This window comes from Papilio xuthus, unplaced genomic scaffold (assembly GCF_000836235.2).
Source record: "Papilio xuthus unplaced genomic scaffold, Pxut_1.1 DF827714.1, whole genome shotgun sequence".
Classification (NCBI taxonomy): Eukaryota; Metazoa; Arthropoda; class Insecta; order Lepidoptera; family Papilionidae; genus Papilio; species Papilio xuthus.
This window is the reverse complement of record NW_013530935.1, coordinates 3,380,575-3,401,985: the sequence shown is the minus strand read 5'-3', so window position 1 is coordinate 3,401,985 and position 21,411 is coordinate 3,380,575. Positions and strand designations below refer to the sequence as shown.

At 34.3% G+C, this 21,411-nt stretch overlaps 3 protein-coding genes across 4 annotated transcripts; 1 reads left to right on the top strand and 2 right to left on the bottom strand.

Moving 5' to 3' along the window:
* Positions 1–356: 356 nt before the first annotated feature.
* On the bottom strand, positions 357–11,320 carry LOC106116788 (eukaryotic translation initiation factor 2-alpha kinase). 2 transcript variants are annotated; one of them, XM_013310805.1, is made up of 15 exons: positions 11,036–11,320; positions 10,241–10,358; positions 9,770–9,920; positions 8,018–8,192; positions 7,494–7,653; positions 7,104–7,244; positions 6,509–6,689; positions 5,497–5,962; positions 4,910–5,050; positions 4,236–4,421; positions 3,243–3,573; positions 2,770–2,955; positions 2,114–2,327; positions 1,581–1,774; positions 357–1,126 (listed from the first exon to the last, which is right to left on the bottom strand). In XM_013310805.1, exons 1-15 carry the CDS (start codon positions 11,173–11,175, stop codon positions 983–985), a joined length of 2,928 nt encoding a protein of 975 aa, XP_013166259.1. In that variant the 5' UTR covers positions 11,176–11,320; the 3' UTR covers positions 357–982. The 2 variants fall into 2 exon arrangements, with proteins under 2 accessions (XP_013166259.1, XP_013166260.1); XM_013310806.1 differs by having other exon boundaries at positions 4,236–4,409.
* Positions 11,321–11,557: 237 nt separating this feature from the next.
* Positions 11,558–12,798, top strand: LOC106116585 (zinc finger CCHC domain-containing protein 10). Its single transcript, XM_013310464.1, has 3 exons — positions 11,558–11,803; positions 11,877–12,044; positions 12,488–12,798. Exons 1-3 carry the CDS (start codon positions 11,760–11,762, stop codon positions 12,684–12,686), a joined length of 411 nt encoding a protein of 136 aa, XP_013165918.1. The 5' UTR covers positions 11,558–11,759; the 3' UTR covers positions 12,687–12,798.
* A 1,139-nt stretch (positions 12,799–13,937) lies between these two features.
* Mcm2 (DNA replication licensing factor Mcm2) lies at positions 13,938–21,266 on the bottom strand. The gene is made up of 15 exons (XM_013310823.1): positions 21,064–21,266; positions 20,800–20,963; positions 20,477–20,643; positions 20,050–20,239; positions 19,054–19,546; positions 18,650–18,853; positions 18,059–18,290; positions 17,810–17,901; positions 17,610–17,695; positions 17,127–17,294; positions 16,731–16,892; positions 15,967–16,114; positions 15,417–15,516; positions 15,080–15,219; positions 13,938–14,685 (listed from the first exon to the last, which is right to left on the bottom strand). The coding sequence occupies exons 1-15, from the start codon at positions 21,064–21,066 to the stop codon at positions 14,398–14,400; spliced, it is 2,637 nt and encodes an 878-aa protein (XP_013166277.1). The 5' UTR covers positions 21,067–21,266; the 3' UTR covers positions 13,938–14,397.
* Positions 21,267–21,411: the final 145 nt, after the last annotated feature.

Here is a 21,411-nt window from a genome sequence, read left to right as displayed (position 1 = left end):
CATTGATTCATATCACAAAAAATACAAGATGGCGCTACTAGAAACATAACTGCATTTAGACAAAGTAACATTGTCCAAATGAAAAAAAAATACTGCAAGCCCAAAAATTATTGTCATTTACATTTTTTACTTTAAAAATTGAATTTTCGTTAATATTTGAAGAATGTTACGTTGTCAAGAAGTCTCAACTGACCTCAGTATAGATTAAACTTTGTATAAATACAAAATTTAATTCATAACTTAACAGTTATTCCAAAGATAAATAACATTTAATAATGATTACTTATGCAAAAGTAATTTTACTAACGGTTGGTTTCTGAGACCAAAATTTGATATAAAAAATATTGTTATCTCTTCTGTTAATAATGGGAAAGACGATATGTTTTATACATATATTGATCTCGGAAACCATCGATAAATTAACTTTAACAATAGAACTCCAAAGCTGCGATCCTTGTAATGTTGTTTCTTTCATTCTCTTTGAAAAAACAGAGACGACGAATATTACGAATTGTACCTTAATAGTGTTGTTTTAAATTAATTAACAATTAAATTGGACAGTAACAGTAAATTACATTGTAAACAAAAGATTTGATATGATTATTATATTTAAGCTACATTAAAATACTTTAAGGCACCAAAGCATTCATACAGAAAACTATAAATAAGACAAAAAAATACGCTTTCAAATTCAAATTTTATGAAACCTAACTAAGTTGGAATAAGTATGCCACAAAGTTATTTTAACACATAACAGGAAAAAACATTGAGTCAAATAAACAGGTAATAAAAAAGCCGAAAATTATTAGGAGAAATGTAAAAAATACTAAGACAAGTATTTTTAAATATAACTTGAGTAGATAATAATCAAGTACAGGGGTATTCTTTGCCCCGATATGACAATTCAATGGTTCTATACTTTTTATGTTGTGTTAGCTCCTTTTTATATATAAAATGATATATAAATCCTGTACGTATGTATCTATCGTTGTTCTCCAGCCAGTGCGGGCAGAGTGAAGTGCCAGCGTTCGTCCGTGGCCTGGTAGAGCGGCGCACGCGCACGCACTCCACTCGCTGTAGGACGTTCTGACGGCTCAGAACTCAGCATCAACTTTAATACTTCCGTCTGGAAATTTATATTATAATTATATTAACACTTAATTACCGTGGGTTTCTGAGACCAAAATCTCCGTATAAAATATATCTTTATCCCTGTCATCTTCGATAAAACATAGATGACAATATGTTTTAAACGGAAATTACGGTCTCTAAGAAACCCAGTTAATAAGACAAAATAATCGGGATGGGTTAGATTGTATGGTTTGTAGTATAAAAGAAAAGTCTATCTGACCCGCACAAGTCAAACTAAATTATGACAGCTCGCTAGCGACCTCGAGCTTTTTAATTATGATCTTTGACTGAATTGCTACACAAGTAATAAATAACAGAAAAGATTATATTTAAGCTAGATTCTCATCTTTTGAACTAAGTTGTTTTTAAATAGCTTTAGAAGAACGACATAACCCTTAGTTCAACAGTCACTAACAACTCCTTAAATTTGCATCTAAAAATGGTCTCACCTCAGCCGGATACGTATGCTGGAAGGTATCAGGATATATTCCGCTGCGCAGGCGCATGAGGCAATGCACACGTTCCGACTCAGTGCCGAATGGCTGCAGCAGCTCGAACAGCACCAGCCCCAGTGAATAGATGTCCACCTTATAATTGTAAGGCCTGCCCACAACCTGCTCTGGTGACATGTAGAGGTGCGTACCTATAATTTTACAACAATTTACCAAAACATGTAAATAAAAAATTGAATGTACAGAATGAGAATATTTCTTCTTATAATCCCTCCCCCGTCAAGTCCACTTCCCCTTCTCATCCCTTACAACATAGAGACTAAAGAAAGTGAACTAGAATTGGCCTCCAGCACACAATATTCAAAGAAAGGTAAAATAGCTTCCACTTTATGCTACTCTTGATGGAGCTGGCCATTCTTGCAGCAGCTAATGCTGTTTGCAGCTGAAGCTGTGTATTCAGAGAAAGATTTTGATGCATTTGTCTTCTTTTATAAAAATAATAAAGTCATATAAATATGTAATTTTCTTACCGACTCGATGCGTGTGCCTGGCGTACACATCAATTTCAGTGGGCTCCCCATCCTGCGAGTTGTCCCCCATTGTGGTGACGAGACCGAAGTCCCCCACCTTGACGCGCCCGTCCGGCGCAAAGAAGATGTTGCTGGGCTTCAGGTCGCGATGGATGAGACCAGCCAAGTGCACGTATTCTACAGCCGATACTATCTGACTGAACAGTATATTTGCCTGGAATGTAAAGAAAATAGTTTTATCAGATACGAAATCTTTTTTTTTAACTAAAGTACTGCTTTTAATAAGCTATTAGGACCACACAAGGGGTCCCCATTTAAATGCCAAAAAGTGTGATTGTCAGGCTGTAGCTGCATGTAGCTTTTTCCAGTCCAACAAACTCAAAAAGTACATTCCCATGAATATTAACTTATTGTCATTCGTCCATTGTAATCTAATACTGGTATCGATCGAACACTGGAATAATGTAAACTTAACGTCTATTTTCTTACAAAGCTAACCATAATAGCAGCAATTCTTTCACTAACAGTTGGATTCCGAGACCAAAATCCCCATTTAACGTTACCTACATTTTTGTAAAGATAATGACAGGGACAATATGTTTTAATGAACTTATGTAAGAGACATAAGTTCGCACTATATAATTAATATAACTGACATGCTGCCTGCGAGCGTCCCAAGTCCTGTTGTGTCGCAGCCAGTCGTGCAGGCTGTCGCGGCGGCACAGCTGCATCTGGATGTAGAGGTACATCTTACTGCCTCCTGCCCCCGCACCAGCTGCTCCCGCTCCCGACCCCGCCTCCTGCACGCATAGGTCCAACGACCAATGACGTGTATGTCCTTTCTGGAATTTATTAGGAATATGACTAACTCTCGATGTTCCAATAAGAATGGATGTTATGGGATATTTTTCTCTTACATTGCTTACTAGCTGTCAACCCTGACTCCGTCCCCGCGGAATTAAAAAAAAACTTAATGAGTAGCCTATGTGTTCTTTCAGACTATGTTCAAATTGCAACAAGATCTGTTGAGCCGTTCCGGAGATACCATCCAACCAACATACATCCATCCAAACATTCACTTGATTCATAAGTACATTAATGAATAATTATAATATAAATCAAAATTTACCTTTTTCTTACTATGATTGGAGGAGTCCGTCTTCACATATCCGTCATATTCCTTTACTTTATCTATTATCTTATTAGAAAGGTCCTGCCTTTCTTTTGTGCTTTTATCTTGAAATACAATGAACGAATCATCATCTATGCCTTTTTTAGATTCACTTTGAAACCCAGTTGGTGACTTAGACAAGATGGAGGAATGATTGTCCCAGCTTTGCAAATCTTTGGTCAGGATATTTGGAGGTTCCGTTTCGTTTGTATGTTTTTTTGATGTCTCTGATATTTTAGACGCGTCCTCGTCAAATATAATACTAAACGAATCGTTACAGCTGAGAGATCTGAAAATTATTTAACCTTTCATGAGCTTTGTTTGTCCGCTAACTACATTTAAACCAAAAAACGGATTACAAAACGGTTTTCACCATCAAGTAGATAATTTTATACTAATATATGAAATCACTAGTTATCGCCCGCGACTCTGTCCGCTCGACAAATTTTAATTAGTAGCCCTTGTCCTTCCAGACTATGTTATACATCAATGCCAAATTTTAGCGAGATCTACCTTCTAACAAACCTCCATTCATTCAAACTTTTGCATGTATAATATTAGTTAGAAGATAACCAAATACTAGCATAGATGAATGAACAAAATATTTTTGATACTCTTTAAAAATAACCTTTTGTTGCTGGCTAAACCCATAGTTACAAAGTGATTTATGGATATCATTTCATCATCATCAGCTTAATCAAGGGTGACTAAGCCATAGTCCACCACGCTGATTCAGTGTAGGGTGGTTGACTACACACATTTTTTTTTGGAATTTAGAAGTCGAAAAAAACATTTGTACATGGCGGGATTCGAACGCCGGACCTACAGATTGCAGGTCAAGTGCTTGACCCCTGAGCCACCGATGCTCAATGGATTGGATGGATTTCATTTACACATAGATTAAATAGTACCAAAACTAGCTATTGCTAAATTAAAAAAAACTAACATTACCTATGTCGTTTTGGTTCTTTTAGCTGCTTGTCATAGTCAAGTGCATCAATACAGTGATCCAGTGGCTTGTGTAAGTTGAGCGTGACGCTGTCGGCCTTGGGTGACTTGTTGGGTGAGTTGTGTGGGGACTTGGGGGTGGCCGAGCTCGCCTCCTCGCTGCTCAACACTGACATACTGCCTAATTCACTGGTATAAATATTACGACTAAATATACATGTCAACTAAATATATTTAATATATGTTAAGACAGGACAATTACTTAAATTTTTTAGTTTTTTTAATTAACGATTAAGACAGGACATTAATTAAATCTTACGATATAAAAGATTTACCATTGGTAATGTTACGGTTGTCTACATTAAGATATGTGAGAGAGATTTAAATGACAAGACTCGTAATGTTCTATAACAAGTAGAATTTTTCATCTCTGTGTGAACATAAAGTGAGATTTAGTCAGCTTATCAAATAGTGGCTTATGTTTATTTCTACAGTTAGTTTAGATAAATAAAACAAAAATGCCTAAAAAGGTATAAAGAATAAAATATTTCGTCGCATCATTCTTACTTTTCTATTAGACTTATATAGATGGCGCTATTATCAGTTAAACATCTGTCACCAACGCGTGCGGACGTGCTCAGTTATTCCAATAAATGCTAACACAAAATAGTTCTTACCGCATGAGTATAGCATCTCTTTTCTCTTGCCACTCTGGTGGAGGCTCTTCAAGCCAGGCGTTGAAGTACCGCACTATATTCTCATGTTCTAGTTTAGCGAGTGCACGCACCTCGCGCAATACACGTTCGCGTTTCGATTGTCTGAAACAACATAATAGTAAAAGAAAAACTAATAATTTTACTCTATAAGTTTAAGAATAAACATCTATTGAAACTGAACAGTTCAAAATGCAAGTTTTAGGGTTTTTAAATCAACAAATTTGACAGCAGTAGATTCTACAACAATAATATTTCTTGGATGCACAGAAAACACGTGTCAAGTAGAAGCAATTCCGTGTATAGTCTGATGAGTATATGTTCTACGGAAACCTCCGGGCTTAATTTAGTCAATGTTGCTTATCACCTTTTCCTTATGAATAAATGATTGGAAATGAAAGTAGATTAGACAGAAGAGGGCATAGGAAGAGGAAACATCCTCTGTAACTTCATCCTTCGTTGATTAAAGGTCATGGCCAGCTATCGCTTCGTTGTTTCGGTATATTCAGGTGCAAAAAAAATTAAATAGTGTTATATGAAATTTTGCTTACCTTTTCGGCAGAGTAATCCGTTTAACAGCATAAGAACAATGATCTATATTATTCCTTGCTTCAAAAACCACACCAAAACCTCCTTGACCCAAACATCGTAATGGTGTAAAATCATTTTCATATCTCCCAGAATATTCCTTAGTATTATTCGATGGAGGTCTTTCGTAATGTCTCTCCACAACTATGACTTCCTGGTTCATAGGTAGAGGAGTTGGTGGTCGGAGTTTCGGAGCAAAGAGTTTGGGCCAGATGAGAAGGTTCAGGAGTAACGCGGTGCTGACAGTAATAAGGAAGACTTCTTTCCACCAGAACCAGAGGGAGTAGACGTGGACGTGGACGTGATGATGCTCAAATTGGTTTTCGCTGTTATTGGGAAGTACCACGTCTGGTACTTCGAATGTTTCGTCGGTTACTTGGACAGCTTGGTCACACGTCTCTTGGATGTAAAGGAACAAGCCATGGTTGCCTGATGACAAGGATAAGTAAACTTTAAATTCAGCACTTTTTATAGACGAACCTGGATAACCGAGAAACTTGGGTTAGAGAAACCTACATAAGCGAGAAACTAACGGTCCATTAACTACCCTGTCAAGGTTTGACTACAAAAACTTTTGAAATGTAACCGACGACAATTTTACTAATATTATAAATGCGGCAGTTTGTTTGGATGGATGGATGGATTTTTATTTGAAGGTATCGCCAGAACAGCTGAACGGATCTTGATGAATTTTGGTACATATGGACAACATAGTCTGGAAGAATATGTGGATTAATTATTAAGTTTTTTTAAATTCCGCGTGGATGGAGTCGCGACAGTTACAGTAACAGACGATTGTCTTTTTTTTAAGTCCCAAATGTTACAAATATTTTAAATGTGAATGTTTGGATGGATGGATTTTTATTAAAAGATATCTCCAACAACTGCATGGATCTTACTAAAATTTCTCATAGAAAGTAGTCTGGAAGAACACAGGCTACTAATTAAGGCTTGTCTGTTTCTATATATATTCACCAGTTTGTCCGGGATTCCTATACAATGTGACGAGTGAGAGATGAGGGTCATCCTGCAGTGACAGCGCAGTCTCCTCCTTGCTGAGGAGTGGTCGCGAGTCCTTCAGTTTCCAGGGTACGGGCTTCGTCGCTACTGATGTTTCCACCTTCTGCGCGTACATCACACTCTCTTGGATGTATAGCTGTGTAATACAGATTTACTAACAATTATATAATATGAAATGCCCAATTTACATTATTCAAGTCCAGCGAACGAGGCAGCTGGAAAACTGTCTTTGGCTGAATGAGTTTTTATAAAACATGCTGAAATTTTGTATAAACTGAATTATGAGAAAAACTTTTAAATCTTACAAATATTATAAATGTGAAAACTAGATATTTGTTATTATGTATCTCCAGAACAGCTAAATAGATCTTGAAGAAATTTGTTATAAATGTAGAACATACTCTGGAAGAACACATAGACTTCTAATTATTATTAATATTATTAATTATTATTATTAATTAAATGGAAACTAAATATAACTTTTTTTAACCAAAAACATATTTAATGCCAAAATTAAGTAAATTGATTTGATATTTAAAAGAATACAGACCTGTCTATCGTGTACTCCGATATATAGTGAAGGTGGGACGAGGTCGGGCTCAGCAAGTGCCTGCGCAGCTTGCAACAGCACGTCCACGTGCTGCAGTGTCCCGCCCTGCAGCCGCCACATGCTCGTCACAGGAGCTTCCAGCTGGAATAAAATAATTCATTCATTCAAATAATTGTTAGACTAATCCTCGGGCATAAATATGCAATTTAACTATTGACACTGGTTGATAGAATAATCGTGGACTTCTGAGACCGAAATCTCTCTATAAAGCATATCCTCATACCTGATATCTTTAACAACACAGAGATAACAATATATTATAAATTATACGGAGATTTTAGCCTGAGAAACCCACAATAAAACAAATATCATTCGAGATATTTCACTTACTTTCTGTTGCCACAATGGTTTCTGTGAGCCAGGCAATCGGACGGCGACCACGCCCTCGGGCATATCCACGCCTACAGTAACTGGGCTGGGCGGAACACTCTCGCCCATGCACTCCCGACGACTGACAGCGAGCTGGTGCTCCGCCACACTGAAGTTCCATCTGAAAATGACGAAGGACATGGCTAGTAAAAGTCTTTTCAAATATCTTGAAGGCTCAAGATCAGTGAGCAGTGCCATCAAAAGGGAAAAACAAAAAATAAAAAAAGTATGATGTCAATTTTCTTACCCCGAGGTTGGTTCAAAAGATCACATTACTGAAATGTCGATTGAGGACTAGAAGAATAGACACTGACATTCCATAGTTAAGTATCAATTTAATTTCCTCATCCCGAGTTAAACTATACTTTCTCCTCTTGTCCTATGCCAGACAGTCTTTAGACATGGTAGTCTACCTTCAACTGTTCACCAATACCCGAACTCTCTAATAACAAAAGATGAATTTTACCAGTAAAACTTGAACTTACTTTTCCTGTCCGGAGTGTGGCTCAAGGGCTCTTACTGTACTGGACTGTCGACGTAGCACCAGTATTTCTCGACCCGCACCAGCAGTTTGCTCGCTGCTGCAGCCCGCTGACCCGCATTCGTAGATCACTGTTCCTGTGTGAGCATCTATACCCAACCATAGCGTTTCTCTTGCACCTGAAATAATAGGTTATAAATATGTATACATCTTACTAATATTATAAATATGAATGTTTGTTATGGTTAGATGACTGTGTGTTAGACGGTATCTGCAGATTAGTTCAATGGATCTTGATAAAGTTTGGCACAGATGTAGTACATGGTCTGGTGAGACAGATAGGCTACTAGTTATTATTTTTTAATACCTAGTTGTTTTATACTTTCTGGATGTCTAAACTATCTTTTGTGTTGTCTACCAAAACGTAAGATTTATTCATCACTTAGGAACTTTCTCATACTATGAATACCTAATAGGTTTACAACTTTGCTCCCGCCTTTTTTTACATAATTTGAAGCTTCATTACTGCAAAACGATTACATACATTAAGTTACAAAGTATTGTCCTTCGTTATATACCACTTTGGCCCATCTCTCGGGCAGCAGGCGAATCCCGCGGCGAATAAATTCTTCATCTTTCGATAAGATCCATGAGTCAATCCAATTTTTCACTTCTTTATACGAGCTTAAGAGCTGGTCAGCCACACCATGTGTTAGTCACCGAAAGTGTGTGAGGTAAAATTTTCCATTTCAACGTTTCGAGATAATTTTTCACCACTTTGGCAACGTGAGGTCTAGCATTATCATAACCTCTATGCTATATTGAGGCCGTTTTTCTTTTAATGCACGGCTAGATAATCACCGGATTTCAATATGAAAAAATTCATATTGAAATAAAACAAATACTTCCCGCAAATGACGAGAATTTAGTCTAAATTCGGACATATCTATAAAAAATTTATGACGCCAAACACAAATTAAATCAAAGTAGGGTTATATTAACAAATGTCAAATCAAATTGTTCGATATTTGTGATTAATATATTTCAACTACTACCGCCATCTCTGGAAAACCGCGGGAGCAACGTTATAGACCTAATATATTTTAACAAAGTTCAATCTAAATACAATTCTTTTAGATTACCTTGCTTCTCTATAAATATTGAAGTAAGAAAATACTAATACAAATATAGTCATTGATCATAGTTATCAATAAACAGATATCTTGATAAATACAGTAGTTAGACAAAACAATAATTTCCTTCAAATTTAAAGTCTGTTGTTATTTTATTATCTATATGATAAGATAAAATTGTATACATTAATCATATGAAATTTTGTGTAAATTAATATCTTAATCTTTAGAATCATTATTAAAGTTTTGTATGCAATGAATGAAGAAAGGAAGTATCACAAGTTAATTAAAAATAACTAATAATTGAGAATTAAAAATCATTATCACTACTATTAACAAAGTGCTATAATTAAAATGTTATTACATTATTTAAGTCTAATGTTAATTTAACTGATTTGGACATGTAATTTGCATATTATTTTACTTTTTTCACAATAAATTCTGACATAATTTTGTTTTTAGCCAGTTTTATTAAAAAATCTTTATGAATCTTGTTAGTTAGCAAAAAACAATTTATACACCGGGTTAAGCGAGAAAAATATTGGGTTCCCTTGGACTCGCTTATTCAGGTTTGACTGTAATTCTAAAACACAAAATAAATTTTCATAAAACTGTGATCTTACCAGCTATTACCAAGTTATCGGAGTACTTAAATGATGATGATAAGAGTTGGTCGGCATCAAATGGCAATGGCTCAATAGTGTCTCCACTAAGACTGTATAGTGTGCCACGTAAAGATGGTACTAGACGCACCCATTTACCTCCAGCACTCAACTAGAAAAAAAATACCAAACATTAAATATTACTCAAGTCACTGCACAGAAACTTTAAGGTATGTAAGGATGTAGCTGGGTGCCGGGGAAGGGCACTGCACAGCAATGACATTGGGTTGCCAAGATATTTGAAAAGAACTATATAAAAGCTAATTTACTATAAGAGATTAATTTTGTTTCTGAACATAACATAAGCTATATGTTATTTTAATATTATAGTTTTAATAACTAAAGCAAAACAAGATTAAATCTCCCTGTTTACTTTTAAAATTTTCTAAATACAACGAAAATAGAATTGCTAAATTTAAATTGAAGTTTTACCTCCACATGATGCAGATTAGATGACAGCAATGGCTGCGTCTCAACATCCCAAGCTTTGATTCCATTTTTTGTAGAGAATGCAGTCAGTTTTCCATCTACAGTGCTAACAATTACTAAACTGTAAATATTAACACATTGGGTTGTATAAATATATAGTATTATTATTTTAATATATTAACATAAAGTTGTATTTTATAAAGGTTGAAACATGGATGTTTTTCTGGAGGGAACATGAATTTCAAATCTGTTATTTTACAGTGCTAAGATACTTTGCAAAAAAGATTACAGCAATCTAATAACATCTTAAATGATTTACACAATACAATCAAAATACAATCTTTACCTCTAAAAGATGTATGAGGAAAAGAATGCAAATGTTATTATGTTAAACCCAGGTAAATGACTATTGTTTTGTAATTAAGGTTATTTATTTTAACTATGGAAAAATTTAAGCATTCACATATATTAAAATATGAATGAATTTACAAAAACAAAATACCCAAAACGAATGAATGTTAACAAAACTTATGTTGCAGTTATATCAAGGTCGCGGTTAATTAGATAATGTTTGTTTTTGCTGCATAATCTTAAATACAAATTAAACTATACATTTAAATATCAGCACGGGATTATTCTATCAATTGAAAATATATGTTATCTTAACATAAAAAAGCAATAGTGTAGACTACACTTCAGCCGAAAGTCTGACGATTCCTGTCTAAACATGTTCATAAGATTTGAATGGAAGCATGTAACATTTAAGTTTTTATAATTAATAATTTAAGAGTAACTTACTCCTCAGATGCACCGTTTGCGTTGTGAGGATTACAAAACGGTAACTTCTGTATCGTAACATCAGCGCTAAGATAAGAAACTAAACATGTAAGTGCAAAGGCGGCCTTCAAGGCGATCACCCTCCAATACCAATCCGACATATTATTATTGCGAAATTATATTCGGACATCTCAAAGACCTAGTTTTTAATTTCTAGGTGTCATAAAACTTGGGCTAAAATTACGAGTTCACACTCGACAAATACAAACAACTTTTGTACAGATGATCACTCATACACCTCCACGCGTAAACTGTCAACATTCTGTCAAATTTGACAGAAATCGTTGAAAAATATTAGAATGATGAGTCATCAATGTAAAAAATTGTGTATTATTTATATATATGTATTTTGTCATTTATAACACATTAAAAAAATTATAAATTAAAACAATATTATCATATTAACGAAATAAACTGTATAGTATCAAGTTCTATAAAACTTAATAGTTACTAGGAAAGTAAAAATACCGAATGCGAAGCTGTGAAATCTGACAGAAAAGAAAAAAACAAAATGCGTGATGGCTACGCTTGACGCAAACCTGTAATTTCGTTTCGTTTGTGTTTGCCGAGCTGTTTGAGCACTATTTACAAATCGTTGTCTTGTAGAATTTTTCAAATTTTATACCAAACTGCGACATCGAGGAAAGCATTTTGATTTGAATCTCTGTATAACCGTCAAAATAAAATGACGCTGGGAACTTACAACAGACACCAAGCTCAGAGGAAAAAGTAAAACTTTGAATTTTCATTTTACAATACTTTAAATTTCATATGTCTCATGTTAAATTCGATTTGTTAACAGGCAAGCAGCTTTGGCGGCGGCGTTTCCTCAAGGCATCCGCTGTCAGAAATGCTTGGAGTATGGACACTGGAGCTACGAGTGCACGGGAAAAAGAAAAATTTTGGTTCGACCGTCACGTACAAAGATCCTTAAAAAGAATTTAGAAAAGAAAGAAGGAGGCCAGTGCAGGTAAATTTTGTTATATTTGTGCCATGTACGATTTTCCATATAGTTATTTCTAGAACACTCACTTGAAGGTAGATAAAAAAATAGTTGCTATGTAGTTAAACTTTAAAATTAGAATTAAGGATGTTGTGAAATGTGATTTTTAACTCCTTTGGACTAAATTCTAAAATATTTATTGTATTCCTATATGGGGAGCCATATGTATGGCCATAATTTCTACTTAACTATTTAAATATAATAAAGTCGAACTTGAAAAGGTGCGAAACCTCCATAAGTGAAAGTTATAGTCATGTTCTGATGGATAATCTCCATAAGCGAGAAAAATATTGTGGTTTGGCCCATCTCTTGTCCATTTTTTTACTGTATGTTGTGACAAGTGGAAGATAAAGTGATAGTTGTAAATTTTTGTTAAAAAAGAACCTACCCTCAATTTGAATGATTTTCAGCAATGGCAAATGCAAGATTCCAAGCAAAAAGAAACGCGCTAGCTCGGACTGTTCAGACTGTTCTGGCTCATCCAGCAGCTCCTCCGACTCTGGTTCAGACAGTTCAGATTCTTCTGGTAGCGACAGCAGCAGCGGCTCGGACAGTGATAGCGATAGTGGCAGTAGCAGTGAGTCGGAATCTGGATCAGGGAGTGATTAAAATAAAACTGTAATTTTATGTAGAAGGTGAGATATTTTGCTATTAACCTTTTGTTTTTATCACTGCCAATACAACTAAAAATTTAAATTTATTTTTTATTCCTTGCAAGTTTTGGCACTTTAAATACAATTTAAGATGTTATATATTTATTGTATAAAATCCTTAATTACCTTCTTTTTCTCATAAAATTTTTACTTATCTCTTTCTTTCTGTGCTTTTCTAAAATATATGATGAATAAAGCAAACAATTTCACCAATTCTGACTCTGCCGTATAATTGTGTAAAATGAAATTGGAATAAACTGTTTTATAAAATGTTTAAAACTGTCCTTTATAAGTTCAATTGAAAGGTAGTTGCATATTTGTGTTAAATGATTACTCAATAGAATAAAAATTGAGCCTTTTGTCAAAGTATTGTAATGATTATATTTCTTTTAGCAAAATATCTCATATTCTCATTTGTAATATTAACTCTGAATTCTTTTAAATATATTTTAGATGTCTTCACTATTATTATAAGAGATCGCCATTGTGAAAGGGTTCTTAAGAGTTAGGTTGCAAGAGAATTGTTCTATGTTTGTTGAATGAATGCGGGTCATTGAAAATATAACACATTCTGCGCTGACATACCTGGCAAGTCCATTTTATAAAACAAAGTTGCGGCATAGAATGTGTTGAAACAATTCTTATTTGCGATCAGTTAGTCTAGGGGCAAGTGAATGTAGTTAAGATAATTCTTAGTGTTACTTTTAACTATGTGATTGTAATGTATGTCTTATGTTACCTGATGATTGATAAAACAATTTGATTGTAAAATTTTAAACAGTAAAATCTATCTATCCAAAGTAAAAAGTTACATCTCTTATGAGATGCATCTTTTTGTTGGATGGGTCGAAGTAGATTTAGTTATGTAAAGAAATGTTGTATTTATTGTTTAGTGGTGATTAGGTCACTCATTTTAAGATTTTAATTGTATGTTGTCGCCTTTATGTGTATAACTTGAAACTTAGCTATTAAAAAACCCTCAACATAGTCTGGTTATGCTTTGTAAAAAAAATTTGCCAATTATTTTTGTTTGATAACTTGAATTTATAATAGATGAAATAGATATTGTTTTTAACTGTGACAAAATGTGTTTCTCGGAATAAATATTTATTAAAAAAAAAGTTCATGGATTTTATAACAAATTAATTAAACTATTTAACTAGCATAGAGGTTTTATTTACTTGACTGTAATGTGTTATACTGAACATTAGAGGTATGGTCCTTATGAGTTTGTATGTGGATGGTTACAAAGAGGTAGACCTAATAATGTATGGATAGATTGAATGAAAGAGAATTATGTAAGAATAGGGAGTAAATTCTGATTTGTATGGAATAGTAAACACTGTCAACTCTGAATAGGGATGTAGGATAGTAGTTGATGGTTGAAAGTATGGACTTATCTCAGATTTACCCAAGGAATGTATATGGGTATGTGAAGTTTTATAATAATTTATACAGAGAGGCACTTCATTACTTTTAATATAAACACATACAACAAATATAAGACTAACATAATTAAGTATGGTGGGAGTGATGATCGGTTTTATAGCAGGTTTCCACTGATGTAACACCTGTATGAACACATTGTTCTGTTTTATTGAAGAGAGAATGTGTTTCAGCAGTGGAAGTCCACGCTTACGATATAACTAAACATGTTCATTAATTTCTTACGATGCACTAGGCGCTTCTGGCAAAATATGAATTATCACTTTCCTTTTCTGATCATAACTGAAGTTGTTGATTTTGAATATCCTACTTTCGTAGAAAGGTTTGAGATCTGTGATGTTGATCTGTCTTGCTCTCTCTGTTAAATCTCGTTCAGATATCTCTATGGTGGCTTGCGAGTGGTTGTGCAAGCCACGCATGTAAGCCAACTGATCCATAGTCAGCTGACGTAGAATGTAATACAAAAGTTCACTGTGATCCTTCTTGTATGATAGATATTTCTGGAATGTCTGTGAAAGAAACAAGTCTATTAGAAATTACTTCCTTATAAAAGATGAGATTTTCAACAACCTAATTAAGACAATATAATATTAAGAGGATATCCATGTCACATCATGTTATCCGCAGCTTTTGCACCCAAAATTACGTGTTTTTTTTTATAAGTTAATTTGAATTAATTAATTTGTCTCATTAATTGTTTTTAAAGTTTCTCAGATCAAAATCTCTGTTAAAAACATATTGTTATCTCTGTTTTGTAAACGATAATGACAGGGGTGCTGATATCTTTTACACATAGATTTTGATCGCAGAAAACCACGGTAATTAAATTTAGTATGAGAAGTCTGCTCTATGGGTATATAGATAAATTACCGACTCTTTCAGTTACATATAATTAACACTTACTTGTCTCATAGCTCGCATTACACTATATTTCTGTGTATCGACGAAGCTCTCCAGCATAGTACGTATGGCCATGTTCACATCCTCTTCGTTTACTTGCGGACGTAGATGCATTCGTGCGTGTGCCTCGCTCATACGGATCACTGTGAATTAGGTAATAAATACAGAAAGAGAGAAAAATCAAGGTTTATACTAAATAAATGTATTATTATCCAAATGAACTATGCTGTAAATAGAGGGACAAAGAATGTGTGCATTTTCTCCTATTTTTCATATGTTGTGGATATTGTCAACTAAAGTGGTACCTTATTGCAAGTATTTCGCAGTATAGCTGTCTCACCTGATTCAATATGCCTGACAGTGATGGGCAAGCTTCCAGTCGCAAGTGACTCCTGTCGCAGTTGACTGTACATCTTTGCCACTTTATCTTGATCCATGTTCTAAAATCAATAATTAATAAACAAGGTTTAATATGAGTTAGCCAGTTAAGGCCCATTTACACTATGTAACTTGGCTGATGTATACAATTGAACTATAAAATGTCTTTTATAGTCTTAACAACAGATGCTTTTTATTCTAATATTGTTTTCTATTATTGCCCACGATACATACAAGACAGTGGTATCATCTAATGGGCCTTTACACTTTCCCAGAAAGGTACACTAAAGGTTTCTGAGACTAAAATCTCTGTAATCATCTTTGACAAAACGGAGATAACAATATGTTTTAATCAGGGATTTGGTCTCAGAAACCCACGGTGAGTCATTGATGGCACTTACTTGCTTCCTTTATATAGTTGTGCATACAAAAAATTAACAATATAAATATAATTTTCAACATTCTCTAACAAAAATAGATCTTAATTCAATAGTAATAAAACGTAAAATTACCTGTAACTTAGGATGTACATTTTCTTTAGAATACACAATATATTTCTTCAGTAGATCCTGCGGTATACCTATGTCATCCGTAGTATTGTCTTCCAGTGTTGCGCCACGTTTGGTCGGGTGGTGTCTCATGTGAGAACTAACGACAAATCTAAAATTCCAAACAAATTAAATAAATTACAAGGAATAAGATATTTATTAGTACTATGGCTAAAACTAACATCTTATTAATATTATAAATGCGAATGTTTAGATGGATAGATGTTTATTTAAAGGTATCTCCAGAACGGTTGAAAGGATCTCGATGAATTTTTGTATACACATAGAACATAATCTGAAAGAACACATAGGCTACTAATTAGTTTTTTTTTAATTCAGACAGCTAGATTGACATAAAAAAAAAACCTTTGTCTGCATTTCGTCTAAACATAATTCTAGACATCAAGACTTTTTAACGTAAAACTTACAAGTTTTACGTTAAAAACTCAGTACACTGAAAAGGAAATACTTTCTTCTTTTTATCTTTCATTTATACATATGGTATGGATGGATTGATGTTTGTTAGAAGGTATCTCCAGAATGGTTTAATGAATTTCAGTGAAGTTTGGCGTAGGTGTAGAGCAGTCTGGGAGGACACATAGGTTACTAATTTAGTTTTAATTCCGCGGAATCGGAATTGCGGGTGACAGTTACTTTATAATATTCTTTGAAATAATGAGAAGCAATTTTTACTTAAGTAAATATAAGTAATACTAAGTATAACTTACTTAGCTAAATGTGTATCCTGCATTGGGTCTGCCTCGTCTCTAACAACACAGAGTACGTCGAAACGCGACAATATTGGATCCGATAGGTTCACGTTCTCGGAGAATGTCAGCGACGGGTCGTAGCGGCCGCCGATTGGATTTGCTGCTGCTATTATTGAACACCTGAAAAATATACAGATTAAGGAGAAACCTTTATAAATGAGAAAAATGTATCAGTCCCTTGGATTTGGGACAGATAGATTATTATTTGAAAGTTGCAGGCAAAAGCTACAATTACAAAACAAAATATACAATTTAATCAATTTTCAGTTGGGCTTACGGTTGGGTAAGGTTTTTTTTTCGAAATTGACTTTCAGTAAATTTAGTCAGATTTATTAAATTAATTTCTGTTGTTACCTGGCATGTAGTGATGTGACGATACCGGCTTTGGATATAGAGATGGATTGTTGCTCCATAGCTTCGTGTATAGAGGTGCGGTCCTGCTCGTTCATTTTGTCGAATTCATCAATCAAGCAAACGCCGCGGTCCGCCAACACTAGTGCCCCGGCTTCTAATGTCCAATCTCTGTCAAAGTACAATTTAATTAATATAAAATTTTGTGCTTTTTATTATTAAAAAACATGTAAAAGCGATTCGATATTCTGTCCCGATCTGAGCGAGAACCTCGAGTTAGAGGAAACTTTATAAGCGAGAAAGATATAGCATACTCTTGGACTCACGCATTTCAAGGTTTGACAGTATTATGTAATTATATCACAATTTGTACTCCGTTTTAATAAACATTTAAGAGTAGTAGATAATTATTAATCAATATATATTTGTAGATTCATAATTTTACATTGTATTTAATTTCAAAGTGTGACTAAAAGGGAATTTTACCTTGTTGTTGGATTCTTTCTGACGTATGCAGTGAGACCAACCGCACTGGCTCCTTGACCCGTTGTAAATATGGCCCGGGGTGCAATCTGAATGAAAAATAAAAACAGGAAAATTATTAACAATACAGCAACAACGTTAATATCTGTGGATGCAATTATTATTAAAAATATGGTCCTATATAGGTCCTATAAAAAGCTTACCTTTTCAGTATATTTAAGGAACTGTGACTTGGCAGTACCTGGATCACCACAAATTAGAACATTGATGTCTCCTCGAACTTTATGCTTTTCACCTGAAAATATTTGTTAGGATCATGTAAAAAAATATGATTTTTTTGTAGTTATATTCAAACATTGGAACAAACTCTTGAAATAGGGGGGAAAATATCAATTGCATCATGTTTTGTTTATACACACATTTGAATATAGGATTTATTTTCGTAGCATTACCTGGATTTTTAGGTTCTCCACCAAATAACGCTAACGCTAAACCTCTCTTTATAAAGTCATGTCCATAAATGGAAGGTGCAATGCTCTGTACAATCCTCTCTCCAATGTTAGCCTCTTTGGACAACTTTATAATGCTGGCAACATCCTCGTCTGTCAATGATTCCACAATATGCTTACAATCTTTAACAACTATGTAATTTGCTATAATCACTGTTGCGAAGACTGGGAATCCCTGGAAAATATTAAATACTTTATGAAAAAACAGTAATTCAAAACATTGTTACTATAGCTTTTTCATTTTACAACTTATAATTGAGTCATCAAGTCAAGATTTTTTTTAGTTTATAGTCAAACAAGCCCTTCCCCTGACATACAAGTATAGAAATCTTACTAATACATATTAAAAATGTGAATGTTTGGATTTATGGATGGATGGATGTTTGTTAGAAGGTATATCCCGAACAGCTGCATGCAACACATGGATCATAGAACATAGTTTGAAAGCACACGTAGGCTAATTTTTTTTTCTGCAGGGACGAAGTCGCGGCCTTGTACCATATTAAATTTAGGATGCATATAATAAATACATACCTGTTCAGTATTAAGTGACCCATCATAATTGTTTGTATATATCCCAGTCAAGTCCACTTCATCTCCAGGTTTACATCTGTCACATAGATCAGCTAACAAGATACAGTCCTTACTACGTGGTATTCTACCTGCCGGGATACGACCCGGAGACTCCTGGATAGTTACTTTCTGGTAATTACGATATACCGTTTGCTCCATATTTACCTGGAAGTCAAAGAAAAATGGAACTAATGTCTGTTGTACTAAAGCTATCAATAGTGTGGTAAAAAATAGTTTCAAGTTTTAGTGTTTTTGGAATATGAAAACCTTTGAATGTGTCTATCGGTAAAATAAAGCAATCTAAGGTTAATTTTTGGTTGTTTCTGATATACATGTTACTGTAATTTTATAAAACTATCGCTTACCATAAAAGGTCCAGCACTCTGACACTCCGGACAAGATCCTGGCTTAACTTCAGAGTTCTGCGATTGTACAAATGGCCCTAGTATATAACCACATCTATTACAATCATATTTCACAACAGATAACTGTGGTAGAACACCAGTTGTCGCTGTAATTACACCAACAGTCCTCACTAACTGGTTCAAATGAAGTTTCCGGAATGTTCTTAACTCTTCAATAAGCGGCAGATCAGAAATACGAACGTGGATCTCTGACGTCACTCTTTCGTAACTTGGAAAGATTTGTAACACAATCTCTTTGGCAACTTCATCAAAGATCTGAAGCATTTGGAATGGTGCGTCTGGTAAGAAGAAGGCAAGGACTTGTTCTTTACGTGCAAGAACATCGAATTCAACGTGAAATGATGCTTGATTATGTTCGCACATACGTCGTATGCGATCCTTGTAAATGAATTGGCCTTTGTTATTAGCATAGGTTCGAAGAAAGTTTTTAAACCTGTAATGGTATAAATTATTATTTCACAAATAAAATTCTTATTAATAATACATCATTTTTAATAATAACTATTAAAAATTTAATAATAAAACTATGAGCAGACAATGCTTATACAAACAAAAGAACGGCTTTACCGATACGGCTGAAAATTGGTGAGGAGGTAGCTTAGAGGCAGGAGACGGACATAGGATGCTATTTATTCATTTTTTTATTTCTTTTTCGAATTTATGTCTGGAAGAGCTGCTTTTTATTAAACTTACTAATATTATAAATGCGAATGTTTAAATGGATGTGATGTGGATGGATGAATGGGTGTTTGAAGATATCTCTAGAATGGCTGAACGGCTCTCGATTATATTTGGCATAGATATAGAACATAGTCTGAAAGAACACATAGGCTTCACTAATTAATTGTTTTATATATTCACGCGGACGGAGTCGCGGGCGACAGCTAGTATGCTATAAAAATTAATATTTTATGAACTAGTTTCCTATTCTCTTACCTATTAGCAATCTCTGTTCTCGGTCCCAACATGGAAACCCATTCTTTAGTTGTATATCCCTTTGTATCCTCAAGATTCTCAATACTTTCAATGCCTTCTTCAATTTGCTCCTTGTCTCCAGTTGCAGCTCTCTCGGCGTCACGACGACGCTTACTACGTGGTGCACCTGTACTTTCTTCATCAGATTCATCTGAAAATAATTAATTTTATAATACTAGTTTTCAATTCAACACAACTTAGTTTTACTCTAGTAGATTTTATTATAATATATAATGCAACACAAGCATGTGGCCCCTGGAATTTTCTGAATTAGCCAATTAATTAATACCCACAGACATATACATTTGCAGATGCACATCCTACCTATAAACTATAAAATAGCATTAATAACCCAATTAACCTTTCATTGAGCCAAAACAATACAAACCATAAAACAATCCACGATCATCACGTCTTATTCTGCCTTCATCCCTGTCCCTTCTCCGCAGTTCCTGTTCAGCAGCCACACGAGCCTCAACAGACATTGGATCATAGTCATCATCATCTAAATCTTCATTGTCATATCGGTCTAAAGCTGGCATAGGCCGATAATCGCTACAATAGATAATAAGCAATGTAAAGTGGTATGTATTATGTATTGCCGTGGTTATTGTCAGTTACTAAATTAATTCACAACAACAGCATATTAAAATCCTGGTAACAACTGATCTAAATTCAATAGCGTAATAATTATGACTATTGTAAACGTACGCTTCCATATTATCGTTGAAAAGCTCCTCCCCATCCTCTTCTTCGGCGGCATTGTCGCCAAGGATTGCACTTTCATCTTCGAACATCTCATATTCCCGTGCCGGTGAAGTCATTCTTGATCGGGCCCCATCTCTATCGGATGGAGTATCAGGGATTGGTGAACTCTATAAACATGAAAATGTATTGTTGAGCTTACAGTTTCAATTAAACTAAAGTTTATGATTGGCTCTGCTTCATTGAAATGTATTAAATATATTTACTTACCATGGTTTTTGAATATTATATTAAGTGTATGAAATAATGGAATATATAATATGAATAATGTGATTGAAAAAGCGTTAAAAACTTAAAAATAAACGAAAGAAAGCGACAAGCAGGTTGTTTTTGTTGCTGTCAAAAACCGCGCGAATTTTATGATTTTACGGACTACCACAGGGCATAAATTACCATTTTTTTGTTTTCAACAGTATTTTAGTATTGACTTTTAATTACTTGGAGAATTTTAAGTGAATCAAGAAAGGCGATTAAATTTATTTTTATTAATGTTGCATAGTAGTCTTCGAAATGAAATTTTGTCAGACATCCAAACGTGAACGTGTTATAACCTAAAAT